Below are 14,112 nucleotides of genomic sequence, written 5' to 3'. Positions count from 1 at the left end.
GTAAGCCTCAATAGTCCTGGAACTGCCAAGCCTGCGAGCCCTGGGACACCCAAACTTGCCAGCCCTGGGACAACCCAAACTTGCCAGCCCTGGGAAACCCAAACTGCCAGCCCTGGGACACCCAAACTTGCCAGCCCTGGGACGACCCAGCCCACAGGATTGCTAGCCATGGGACGGAAAAGCCTACAAGCACTGGGAAAAACAAGGTGAGTGCACTCAAACAAACCTGGTGCTCTTGAGGAAAAAAGGGTTGAAATCTACTGCAATATGCAAAAAAGACGATTAAAAACTAAAAACTTTTGACAGTAATGTGGTTAAGGTCTGAAGTTGCTTAATTTGTATATGTTTCTCGTATAAAAATGTGAAACATATAACCTGATGCTGAACTATCAATGCACACATACAGCCCTGTCAATACCCTGTGAACTTGGGCATTTGGTGAATCGTTTGAGATTTTTTGATCCATTTAAAATATATTCATCTGATGGGTTTATATTTTATTGTGCACAAAGACTATAGACTTTTTAGTGTTGGGGGTTAAAAGTTCAGTTTGAAAAATGACAACACAGGTGTATTGTGAACAAACTTAGCAGCAGCAATATCAGCAGCAGAAGGTCAGACAAGGCATACAAGGAAACAATTAATGTGGTTGTTGGGAGACATGACGTAATGTGAGGACATGCCCACACACAAACACTTACAGTATATACACATAGCTCTCTAATTAGACAGGGGGTCAATGAAGGAGGTCACCAGAAGGGGCAGAGGCATGTCATTGACAGGTGACAGAGATACAGAAGTCTTTTTCATTTAAAGTTTATGTGTGTGCCTGCCTGGTCCCTCAGTTTGTCCAAGTCATGAAAAATTGTGTTGCTTTTTTATTTCAGAGTCCAGACAAGAAGAAAGTATTGACCAGTCAACGGACGTTTGACAGTGAGGGTGAGAAACTCCCTTCTGTTTGTTTACCACCACACATTTTTCCTTTATTTTACTCATTTAGTGTCTGTTTAGTGTTTTTTACCTTTCTGTCTCTCACCAAAAAAATATATTTCTTCTAAGACTTCAACCTGATCTTTCTGTCAAAAAAATGTGTTTCAGAGGAAGAGCTGTACCAGAACTATAAGGAGAAGGCTTTACATAATGATTCGGATGAGGATGCCGATTCCAGACAGCCCAAACCAGATAACGGCATCGTGGTGCAGTACAGACCTATACGCACCTCCTGGAGCCAGCTCAGTGTGGTCAGACATCACACACGCAGACGCACATGCACACACACACACACACACACACACACACACGTGGAGGCTTCCATTCTTCCTATATACTTCTTACGCCTTCTCTACATCCAGTAAACAGACAAACATACAGCATGCACTCAGTGCTGTGGTTGTGGGGTCTTGGAATGCTAGCGCTTTGAAGAATGCTGCCACATCCAGTTTGTCAACAGTCCATACCCATCCTCCAACTGTTTCTGCCTTCGTCTGCCCCTCACTCTGTTTATCAGGGAGTGCAGGAGCATTTCTTCGAGGACTCGGGTGTGCAGGGAGGCAGACAGTCAGCCAGACCCACAGGAAATGTTGCAAGCACTGCTGGGCCTAATGCCAGTGTGTTGGCAAACTTTACTCACTCGTCAGACTGCAAATATGCTTAAAATGTTGCCTCTACAGAGAAGTGCGGTGGCTTTGCATTACATAATATAGTTAGGGATTTGAAATGGGATAAAGGAATACAGAGTAGGGCAATGAGCTAATTCAGTTTTCTACTTAGGTATTCCCATCAGTTTGTTTACTTGCTGAGGAGGCAAAGTGCGGGAACAAATACAGGCCAAGGCATAGATGTAGGCAATTAGAATTAGTTCTGAAATTGCTGAATGAATGGCAGAATGATCTGCACTCAGACTCGACTCCATGGGAAAATGGATGGAATGTAGAGAACATTCAGAAAATCTCTTTGGTCCTTTTTTATTCTTGTGTATATCATCAAGGCACAGAGGTGAATTGGGCTGTGTCCGACATTACCATGCTGACCAGGACTCTCTTCTTCCATCACAGCTGCTTTACAGCTGTGGATCTGTTACCGTGGATGCGTTTGGCCAGACAGTGCATAATGTAACGCTGCAGCATTCTTATTTAACTTACACATGTTGTGGGAAATTCTGGCATTATACCTACATTGTGTTGTGACAGGAGAAAGGTTTAATTCCAGTGAAACCAAGAACAACATATCCAAACTGTCATCGTGTGAGTCGTGCCTTTTTAATAAGTCTCCTCTCGTTCAGCTCCTCCCTTCTCTTGCTGTCCCCTGGCACTTGATACCTAGTTTCAGAAGGTGGAGATTCAAGCTTTAAAAATACTTAGCTATTGAATAATGACACCTAATTAATTGTGTTAGTCACACCCAGTGAAACTGCAAAGCTGGGTAAAGTTCAGTTGGCATGACAGTGCGCATGGTTGCTAGCTCACTGAAACCTTACCGTCTTATATTGATGCCTGATGTTGCTGATACCGTGATAAAGGTTTGGCACGAGATGTTTGTTCTCAGTGTTTGCTGAGGGCTGCAGGGCAGATACTAAAGCAAAGGAAGTCTCCTCCTTGCACCTAAACAGGATGAGAAGCTAGTGAAAGTAAGGAAAGATAGCCTCTCAGGATTTGTGTCTGCATGCGTAATCTGGTAAAGTATAGTTTGAATGTGCCCCAGGTTATATTGGTTATATTTGGTGGAACAGGAGATGGAGGCATGCTTTTTATTCAACCTTCCCTTAAGATTGTCAAAGCCACTGGGCTGATTAATGTACTAGTCCTCCACACCCAGTTCATTCCAAAAGATTGCTTTCCATCAATCTTATTCAAATATCTCTGGACTAAATCTTGCCAGACACATACTAACGCACAAACACATTCCTTTTAGCCATATGGTTTCGGCCAAGTGATTGGATTATTTTTTGAAAATTTAATTTCCTATTTCTACACTCTGTCTGTGCCTCTTTATTCAGTGAAAATCTTTCGTTTCACTTTTCCTCCAACAACTTCATTGGCTCTCTGTTCAGTGTAGTATGCAAAGTGCTCCTTTTCTTTGTGTGTGAGGACAACAGTGACACACAAATACACACACATGTACACACCCGTGCTACAATGACCTGAAAAAAAAATCCCCCGAGTAGTCAAACAAGTGTGACTTTGTATTTGAAATGTTTTCTCTTTCTTTTGATTAATCTTTTTCTCTTCTGATTTTCTCTTCGATCTAGGTCAAGAAAAGTGGTCTTTCTGACCGGATGAATCAGGAGGAACGCAAAAGACAAGAGGTAGCCATCTTATTTAACACTTTTACGTTTGGTTCAGAGTGAGAAAAATCCAATTTTGGGCTGCATGCAGTTAAGAGTTACCAAGCCCTGGGGGGGGAGTATGGCAGTCCATTTGGTCTCTGTAAACTCCAGACCAATAAAAAAGCCATTAAATGAGCACAGCAGGACACATGCATAATAGACTATTACATATTTAAAGCAATTACTTTGTAAAGAGGAAGACAAGGACAGATCAATGCATACCTGTCATATTAAGAATGAACAACGCCTATGAGTAGAAATATTAAATTGATTGACATGTGGGTGCAAGTACTTAGATCGGCATGGAATTGTTCAATAGCATTCCAAACATGATTGTAGCGCACAGGTATGTTAAGCACGTTGATGACAGAGCACATGTCAAAGCAGTGCGTGAGGGAGTGAGTCAGGACGTAGTCAGGTAACTGAAGCACGCAGAGTCACTAAACGATGTAATAAACTGACCTTTTGTGGAAAAAACCCCAAACACGAGTAGTCCCCTCTTTTCGTCTCACTTTTCCCTCCCTCTCTCGCCCTTCATTAGGCCATTTTTGAGGTGATCTCGTCGGAGCACTCTTACCTCCACAGTCTGGAGATCCTGATTCGCATGTTCAAGAACTCTGCAGAGCTCAGTGAGGCCATGACCAAGACTGAACACCACCACCTCTTCTCCAACATCACTGACGTCTGTGAGGCTAGCAAAAAGTAAGCGCACGGTTGCACGATTGCTGTGTATTTTCATGTTTGGTACTCTCAGTGTATATTTATAGAACCTTTTCGGTGTTGAGGACTTCTGATAAGTGATTTAAGGTTGCTCTTTCATGTTCTCTAAAAGTCCCATCTGCAGCCTAATCTTCCTAATGTAAGTGTTTTCAATCTTAAAATCTACAAGACAAGTTTCCGCGACACAAACACTCGGGGCTTTCTAGACTGCTCAGACTCATACGATAAACATTCCCTGGAACAAATTTTTCAGGAATAGAGTACAAAAATACTTTTTTGATAAACAAATTTAAGACATCAGAATGTAGCGACTTTCAGACGGCTGCCCTGAAAGCAGACGTACAAAGTTAAACTCACCTCATCATTGAGCACAATGTGGTGAATCAGTGCCAGGATCAGCTGCAGGTCAATCTTCTCATCATTGTCCAAAGCCTCTAGTGTCTCAATGGTGTTCTCAGAGTATCTGTGAGACGGGGGGGACCACAGATAAAACATTCCGTGCTTTAACAGGAGAACAAATTTCAAATGCGAGCGATTGCTACAATCCCTCCACTGCAGCTCAGCAAGAAAGCAAGGATGTTTGATTTGTCTTATTCAAACTGCTAATACCTCAGTATGATCAGGAGGAATGATCACAGGAAGAGTTTCACATCTTCATATGAGCACCAGGCCCTCCCCCAGCCACAGCCATGTGCCCCGCATCTTTCGCACACTTTTCACGGAGAGAAAAACTTAATATCTGCTTTAAAATGTGGATTTAAAGCGGGGCTGGACGAATTGGAAAAATATCTAATTGCGTTTATTTTTGACTGATATTGCGATTTGAGTCACAATATTAAAGGGAATTATCATTATTGCATCATTATTCTTATTTCCATTGAAAAATATAATAAAATGATCATGATGTGATTTGTTAGTGAGGGATCTGTACCAAACAAAGTTTTTTCTTCAGTCTGTAGAATATGAATTGTAATCTCTGCAGCTCCACAAGACTTCGTTCAGAATGGTATTTTTGCCTTTAACAGATATTGCACCTCCTGCGATATGCATATTGCACTTGTCCATATTGCTAATTCTATAAAATTCCTATTAATTGTTCAGCACTAGTTTGGTCATTTTTAGCACAAGGATAGAAAAAAAACTGAGCCTATACTTGATGTAATCTTACTGCTAGAATAATAGTAACCCTCCCTGTCGCAAGCGCACCCCAGCGTCCCGGCTGTTAGCCCTCGCAACAAAACTACGGACACAGCAGCCGTCAATTACCCGAATGTTGAAAGGTGACAAGTTTGCGCCTCTGATTATAAGCCCAAAGTGAAGTATACATATGCGATACAGAAATTGTGTCACCAATTGAACACGCAGTCAGGAGTACTACAACACAAAGTCAGGCATGACTTCTTTTTTTTTTCCAGTAGTAAATTAAAGTCACTGTGTGTGTAGCCGATGGAGGAGTTGTTCGTTTTCAAAAATGTGAACGTGACAAAGCCAAAAATCCTCCCATTCCCCACCTGAACAACACATCTATCAACCTGGCAGCTGCTCTGCTAATCTCACTAACTTTGCTGCTCTCACCAACTCACCTGTCCTGCAGTGAGCGTGCATAACAAGGCCAGCTCTCCTTGTATTCAGCCTCCTTCTCCTCCTTCTCAGGTCTGGACTGGCGGCCCTGCAAAAAGCCTTTCTTCCACGAGGGGCGACTGTTCTTATTCTGGGGACGATACCTGGCAGACACACCAAGCAGTTTATATAACATTCAAACCAAAGGGATTGTCTGTACATGTGTGCGTTTGGGAGCAGTGTTGTTCTACCTCGTCATCTCCACGATGTCCTCGAGGAGGAACTCTTCCACCGGGAACGTCAAACCGGGGATGTGGATTATTGGACAGTTGTCTGAAAGGTTTGACACGGGGAAAGGGAGAGATGAGAAGGAGGAACAATCCAAACCAATTGGAACTGCAAGAGTAATGCTAAAAACATTTGTTGGTATGTCATTTGGTGGGCTGCGTACCAAAATATTTCGAAAACTTCTCTGCGTTGAGTGTGGCGCTCATGAGGACGATCTTGAGGTCGTCTCGATGGGCGAGTATGTCCTTCACAATGACGAGCAAAACGTCAGATTGCAGGTTCCTCTCGTGGATCTCGTCCAGCACCAGGTGGCTGATGCTGGACAACAATCTGACACACACCGAAAAAATGGTTTAATTCTTTGGTTTTGTGTGTGTATGTCCTCATTTGGCCTGAAAAATAGCAATTCTGTGTCCATTAGGTCAGTATTTGATACCCCTCTGCCAAAGACATGCTTTTAGTTTGGTTTGTTGAATCGTTTCTCTTTTTGTTTGCTGCATAATTCTTAAAACAATGAAGCTAAAATGCAAATTTCCTTTTTTCAAGTCAGTAGCTATAATTACAGTTTTTTCTCACTTTTCAAAAGATGTCATCTAATCTTCGCCATCTACAGTTTTGTTTCACACTTCCCCGTAGTTCAGTCCGACATATTTGAGATCTAAAATAGAATTGGGTTCTGTGATGATCTGTACAGCTGTAGTCTGTAATGATGCGTTAAAAGGGGACTGTAAAAAGTTAATGCATCACTAATGTAATAACTGGAGGCAAATAGTCACCGCAAATCTGACAAATGTAAACAAAGCTGCAATCTGCTGTCAGCTTGTAAACCAGCTGCATTGTAAATATTCCTTAATGCCAAAAAGTTGCAGCACTTTGTCAGACGACTGTAATCCCAAAAAGACTCCCTAGAGTCGTGCCAACTCTGAAAGACCGTGAAGCAAGTCGACAAGAAAAGCTGGCACCCTCACTTACTTTCTGTGCTTTCCAGAATGCGAGGATGAGCATGCAGGGATGAGTCAACAGTAGAGTGTGAGTGTGTGTGTGTGTGTGTGTGTGTGTGTGTGTGTGTGTGTGTGTGTGTGTGTGTGTGTGTGCATTTCTCCGACTATGAGAATGGGGAGCCGTACTGATGCTCCTTCCACAACCACAAATCAATGGGGATGAAACAGAGTTGGGACTTACGTGTCCGAGCGAAGCCACTGAAGAATAATGCCTGTTGTACAGTACAGGACCGAACCTTGTCTCCGTGGTAACCGGCTGAGAAATGGGAGGAGGAAAAAAAGTCTTTACATTTCTCAAATGACACAAATTAAGACGAATATAAAGTGAAGACAAAAGGTTACCAGAAGGAGTATCTGGTTAATGTTCCTACATGTGTGTATGAGACTATAATAAGATATAATAAAACTCCATTGTCTCTTCTATATTTCCACCCACCTTTCACGTCAGGATTCCACACACACTTTTGTTTTACATTTTTATTTTTTGAATCGGTGATAATAAAAACAATGTTTAAATAGAATGATACCAGCAATCAAGCATGTTTATTAAAACATTTAAATAACCGCTCTCAGTGTAATGTGTACAGTTTTGTCAATACTGCAATACTGGCGGCTGGTTTGCTCTGTGGTTATTCGATTAATCACAAATTAAATTAGTGCTATGCTACATGTACGCGCAAAACTTGCAACTACGTTTTATCACAGGGGGACCATCTTACAGACACAGCCTCAAGGTCAGGTGATAAAGCAGCATCAACAAGTTTTTCAATTAAATTAGCAAAATCCAGCTGACAGTCTGTAAGCATTGAGCTTCCAGGGCCTCCAGAACAGTCGCCTGCTTTGCCTTGCACATACCGAGAAGGTTCAGTCACATCAGAAGTAGATAGTGGAACAACTAAATGGATTGTGGCTGAGCACCTCAGGCTGTGTGAGCAATACTGATCAGTGATCAGTAAAACCACATAACTTCTACTGCCATGTATAGTGTTCTAAAAAACATCCACACATAAGTTCTCCACGGTCTCCGGCTGTTAATGACAGTTTTGAAATCTCAAAAGCTGATTATTAATCATCAGATCAATCTTATTTACTCTAAACTACTTTATGTTTAGTATAACCGCCCATTATGTGCTGCACTGCACCAGCACCAGAGAGAACACAGTGGCTGTCTGCACTGTCTGAGTTGTGTAGACTAATGCACTGCTTCTCTGCAGATGTACTGGAGTTGCCACAGAGTAGATGTAATGTCTTCTGGCCAATGCATATTCAGTTTATGAAGAAGTTGATGACCCACTAAGAGACCAACATAAGAAGAGTAAAGAGTGTGACATTTTAACAGTAGCTATGTGGGGCAGCTGGCACATAAATAGAAATGTAACAAAGCTTGATATATAAATTGCCAGCTTTCGCATTCACCCACTGAGAGACAGTCGTGCTCTCCATCAGTGACAGCAAAGCCTTTTGATAAACAGTCTAGACTTTATGAAACGTCTTTGATACAAAACAGTGCTTTAGTTACTGTTTTTGAGCTCTGAATCACGAATGCAGCAACTTGATGCAACTAAACAAAAAAAATAGCATCACATGAAAAGATTTAGAAAATCATCTAGCACCTTGTTATTTTTACTTCTCACCCCCTCTATCAGTCTCCCTTCACATCACGACTGAGTTGCCTCTTTCCCCCCTTCTTGCTGCATCCATCTTATCCTCTCTCATACTCGATTGTATATAACTCACTTTAAATTGCTGCACCGTCTCGTCTCCTTTAACTCTTCGCTCGCTCGTTCTGCACACCGCTCAAGTGCCTCACTCCCCAGCTCTGTCCATTTCCCTTCCCTTCGCATTGGTCTCAGATGATCATTCCCATCTACTACATCTCCTATCCTTCAAAATAACTCATTTCCTGTGGTACTCATTTACCCTATCGAGTCCCCTTATCTATCTTAATTTTGCCCATCCATCAAGAAACTCCCTTTCAAAAGAAATGAGGACTATTCACAGCGTTGATACATGGATCATTGCAGATGTAGTTCATGTCAAATGTAACTTTGTATCTGCTTTTTCCTTAAGACTATGAATCAAACATGATGCTCAGCACAACTGCAACAAGAAAATATATCTGCCACCTAATCAAAGAAGGGTTTCAATGGAATGAAAAGACCATTCATGCTTTTTGAATGAAAATGAAGAGCTCCTATGGAACATCAGGGCCCACTGGCCTATTTATCTATGATTATTATGATATAAGGCTTAGGTATTAAATCATGAGCAGTGCCTAAGAACAGCAATTAAAACACAAAAGGTTTATCAGCAACCTAAACAATAGTGACTCTACTCTTAACTATCAGAGTACTTCATTTTATGCAACATATGTTTGAAGAGCCTTCCTTACCTCTGCAGGCGGATTTGGTAACCACAAGAATTTCCATTCCCGACACTTTCTGCCCTTTCTGCCGCCACACGCTCTGCTACCTGAGAGGAACAACCATCGAAGAACACAATCAGCACTGTGACAGAATAGCTATCCAATTTACATGACAGACGCTGGAAATTACATGCACATCATATCACACACCTGAGCAACCATATCTATCCTCAGTAGACACACAGCAACTTACAATCCAACACAAGTCAGACTTGAAAAACCAAGGGAGTGCATACCGAGATGGCACTGATGCGACGAGGCTGCGTGCAGACCACACGACACATTGAGCCCACGCCTCTGTTGATGTAGTCATCTAGGATGAACTGGGTGACCTGAGTGGTCTTTCCACAGCCTGTTTCTCCGCTCACCACCAGGACACGGTTAGAGTTGATCAGCTGCACCAGCTCCTGATGACGGGAAGATGGCCGCAGGTGAGAAGAAGCGGAAGGATTGTTAAGATGAGGAAGAGGAAAAAGGGTGACCATGAGGATGATAACATTTCAAATGGAAGAAAATCGGTTTTAGCAGAGTATTAAAAAATATATATATATATAAATTATTTAAAATGTGTTAATAATAATAACAATAATAATAACGTACCTCTTTTTTCTTATAGGATGGTAGTTTTTCCCTAAATTTCTGAAGACAAAAAGCAAACATTTGTTAACCCTGAATACAATCAATAAAAATAAAGAGCAGACATTCTGTCTTCATGACGTGATGATGGGAACAATTTCTACATACCAAAACAGCTCTTATATAATAATTATAAATCACAGATAAATACAGATTACGTGTAATTCAGTAAATCCTATCTATTGCCTCAGTGGAATAATGTGACATACTGTTATACTGTGAGTAAACTGGTCTGTAGATGGATTTTGTTTTAACATTTAACATTTTCTAGCATCAATATAGCAAATATTATGATAATATTCCTGTTATTAATGAGAAATTAATTCACCATTTTGACTAGCCTTATTCTTTACCAGGTTCTTGTACTAAACAATTCAGATCCATAAACATCTGTAGACCTGTAAATCTGGCAGTTGTTTTTAATTATTAAGACGCATACGCTCTGCCCTATGTCTTATCTCCAATTATTGTTTTCTTACTGTTATTTATACTCCACTCTTTATTGCTTTAGTAACCCAAATTTCATACCAATCTTTATGCTCACCAGCATTTCTTTGTACTTTGCATCTGATTTCTTGCTCTGCAGATCTCTCTTTAAGCGCTCGTCCAGTGAACTGTCTCTGACTACTTCCTGATATAAGAACTCCAGGTCCTTGTCCTTCCTTCTCAGTTTCTCTTTCTCCTCTTTCTCCTGCTCCTCTTTCTCCTGCTGCTCTTCTTTATCCCACGCATCAGGAGGCTCATCTTCAGCGGCAGGTGAAGAGAAGCAACTAAACAAAAACATGTTAATGTTGTAAATATCAACAATATCGTGTTTCACCAGACTATATTGGTTGTTCTGTGATTGTGGCACAGAGCACCATCACATATTAAACTACATTTTTGGATCTGAAGTTACCGAGTTGTTTTCTTCTGGCCTGGAGTAACTTCTTCCTCCTCGTCCTCAGATTTGAACTCAATCTTCAGTTTATCCTCTTCAGACACATCCCCATCAAAGTAGCTGCACGCACACATTAGAGTCATACTTGTGTCAGCAGTCACAGCTATAAACTCCAGACTCCTTTGATCTCAACTCGTTTTCTTTATTGTAAGCTCAAATGTACACTGTGCAAGCTGTTCTCACCAATGACCGCTACTATTGGCAGCTGCCCGCCAGCTGTCAGACGTAGAGGCTCTTGCATCCCGGCCGTCTCTCGCTGGACCAGGCTGATCATTTTGGACAGAGTTAAGCAGCTTGGTAATGTGCTGCTCTCTGGCCGCATCCATCTGGACCACCGCCCGCTGCACACAGACATGGAAAGGGGAAAGTTCAGCCGTAACCTTGCAGTTAGCCCAACCAAATGTGACATTGGGGCTCGGTTTGAAGCAATGACTAGTGTTGTACATGATTCTATTGTATCCTTTTATTATATCCCATTGAAAAGTCTGACAGCATCCCTCTAAAACTGTGAAATCCATGTAACAGCGATAAACATTTGATTAGTTATTTTTGCATTTCAGTGACAGCTGAAGGATTACTTGCTACTTTAACACTATGTAACTTTACTGCCATATAGGCTAAATAAAATTTGTTTTCTTTAGGGGTTGAAAACAATTCAGTCACCTTCGGACTTTAGATGCCAATTCAAAACCCAATAAAGTAACTCAACAAATGCATGTTATCCCAGGGTGTATTATTGTGGGGATGGGCCACTTTGGCTTTGATAACATCCTAAAATAATTCATACAGTTTTATGAATCAGAGCTGAATACATGCAGGTCAGTGAGTCGTGTTGTTCTGGCCGTTGTCTTCCCAGTAAATTGATTAAGAGACTAGATGTGTCAGGATCTGGGTGGAGTAACACCTATGTGCAGGATTTTGTCCACAGATCAGTGTGCACAATCTAAACACATGCAGTAGACTTTGTGCTCTGAACCATTTTCAAATTAAATCAGCGTATGTTTCACACTTTGCAGTTAACACCTGAGTTCAGTGGGCAGACATATTTTCTAGCAGAACTTAATAACTCAGTGATGAAGAAACTGTTGACTCACTGTAACTTTAGTGTCTCTCATATCTGTGCTGGAGGACCTGATCTCTGTTTCTAAGACTGACAACCTGCTCTGCTCAATACAATGTGTGAGAGCATGCAACCAAATACAATGCATACCGATGTCCGGTCAGCCTGCTTCCTTCTCACGGCTCCGTATCTTGCGTACCACAGACCAATCTCCCGTCCTTTCAGGTGTGGAGGGGGACGGTCCCGTTGTCCACCTCCTCCTCCTCCTCCTCCTCCTCCTCCTCGGTCCTGGTCAAAGTCAGAATGCTGTTCTCTTGAACCTCCTCCACCTCCTCTGTCCCATCTTTCTCTGCTCCCATCTCTGTACCCTCGACCTCCTCCACCTCCTCTGTCCCATCTTTCTCTGCTCCCATCTCTGTACCCTCGACCTCCTCGACCTCCTCTTCTGCCTCTTCTCCCACCTCCACCTCCATACCCATTACTCATACTGTAGTCAGAAACAAGCTGTGGCAGGAGAAAATGCTAAACGGCTGTCAGAATATCCGTTAACCAGTAAGTAATGCTACGATTTATTGTGACGTTAGCTACACGCTGTTGCTAGCGTTACTTAGAGAGACTAAAGTTAAACATACGTAACGTTATGTTGCTACTGACCGTTAACGTCAGGATAGCTACATTTACCATTTAAATGTTGACTCACTGGTTAACTCATGAAGTAGAAACACTCAGATGCTGTCAAAATGTATCATTTCGTATGTTTTTCATTATGCTTTCTCGTTTCTATCCGGCAGGTCGCACAGAAGTGACGTCAGCAGTTCACGCAGCATGGTATTATCGTAGCGCTCTGTGATTGGTTGTACGACTTCCCCTTCCACACTCACTGCTCTCAAGTTACCTACTATTACATGCATGTGGTTAAAATCCTCTCTGCAACCGTCAGTAGATGTGGTGGTAGACTTAGACTTGTAACCTTGATATTAAATTCTTCTCAATCCACAAGGAAATATTGTTATTTTGAAACCGTATATAGAAGCACAACCTTTGTCATCATCCCAATTGCTATTTGGAATAATAAATATGCTTAATTCTGCTGAAAAGTAAATATTTCAGCATTTCAAATAAGTAGTTTGCTTCAGAAGTTGTGTTTTTACTCTTAGTTTTTTTGTTTTTATAAAATGTATACAAATGTAACGAAAACCTTGATGACAGACCATATAATAACAAGATCATTTAAGCTGCTGCTGTTATTGTGGAATGGCTCTGTTAAAACACAGTACATTTCGGCATACTTTTAAGTTGGCATGATGAAAAGTATAGCCAAATGTTAATGATTACCTTTTCTTTCAAAAGGAAAGGATCCCCATTTTAAAAGAGTTGACACTATTCTGATGTAGGCTTACTGCAATTAGATATTTGTCATTGATCACTATCAACAAAATATATTGTTTTGGTTTTTTTGGTAAACATTTTTGATAGCTCTTCTGCTTTTCGGGGGGTTTTGTTGGACATCGTATAACAAACAAACCAAAATCTGATATGGAGTCGTTATTCTTTATACAGGACAGAACGGTTGAATGTCTTGTAAACAATAAGGTGTTAAACTTATATTGTTTATTAAAATATGCATTTGCATTTAAAGTGATTACAATTTCTCAGTGAACCCAATTTGTTATAATATTATTTTCATATTTTATTTTCTCCACATTAGAATTTCTATCAGATATGTTTATCTGGTGTATTGTATTATGCCAATGTATTGTGATGCCTGTTTGAATTCTGTACATACATTGATCATCAGACAACAAAGAAAAATAAATGTCTGGTTATACATTCCCCAGAGCCTAAACACTGACCGTTTACCCATATGAACCTAATCCTTCTTTTGCCAAAAGTCAGTTCAGCATGAATCCATTTTTAGTCCCTGAAGAAGCAAGGATTGGGAAAAAAATACAATTAATTAGACCTTTAATTAACGTCCTCAAGCTCTACAAATCCAGACCAGGAAATATAGTATAAGCACAGACAGAGACACGTGCTGTCCGTGTAACTGCTGTAATCTTCTCCTCCTGCTTCCAGCCCAACAGAACATCAGGGAATGACCTGCTATCTGGGCCTTAAAGGTTACAGCCAAATGAAAAAGATCTACCCCGACTGTTC

At 41.1% G+C, this 14,112-nt stretch overlaps 1 protein-coding gene across 1 annotated transcript in view; it reads right to left on the bottom strand.

Moving 5' to 3' along the window:
* Positions 1-12,817, bottom strand: part of dhx36 (DEAH (Asp-Glu-Ala-His) box polypeptide 36) — a 17,037-nt gene extending 4,220 nt beyond the window's left edge. Inside the window, exons 1-12 of the mRNA XM_029427464.1 lie at positions 12,106-12,817; positions 11,079-11,236; positions 10,854-10,955; positions 10,500-10,725; positions 9,920-9,958; positions 9,556-9,726; positions 9,287-9,366; positions 7,076-7,150; positions 6,057-6,223; positions 5,857-5,938; positions 5,629-5,769; positions 4,403-4,508 (exon numbers count right to left, since the gene is read on the bottom strand). Of these exons, the coding sequence (XP_029283324.1) occupies positions 4,403-4,508; positions 5,629-5,769; positions 5,857-5,938; positions 6,057-6,223; positions 7,076-7,150; positions 9,287-9,366; positions 9,556-9,726; positions 9,920-9,958; positions 10,500-10,725; positions 10,854-10,955; positions 11,079-11,236; positions 12,106-12,441 (1,683 nt within the window). The 5' untranslated portion in view covers positions 12,442-12,817. The remainder of the gene's footprint in view (positions 1-4,402; positions 4,509-5,628; positions 5,770-5,856; positions 5,939-6,056; positions 6,224-7,075; positions 7,151-9,286; positions 9,367-9,555; positions 9,727-9,919; positions 9,959-10,499; positions 10,726-10,853; positions 10,956-11,078; positions 11,237-12,105) is intronic.
* Between the last annotated feature and the right edge of the window lie 1,295 nt (positions 12,818-14,112).

Source organism: Cottoperca gobio, unplaced genomic scaffold, assembly GCF_900634415.1.
Source record: "Cottoperca gobio unplaced genomic scaffold, fCotGob3.1 fCotGob3_325arrow_ctg1, whole genome shotgun sequence".
Lineage (NCBI taxonomy): Eukaryota > Metazoa > Chordata > Actinopteri > Perciformes > Bovichtidae > Cottoperca > Cottoperca gobio.
The sequence above is the reverse complement of the archived record's forward strand: the minus strand, read 5'-3'. Positions and strand labels throughout refer to the sequence as shown.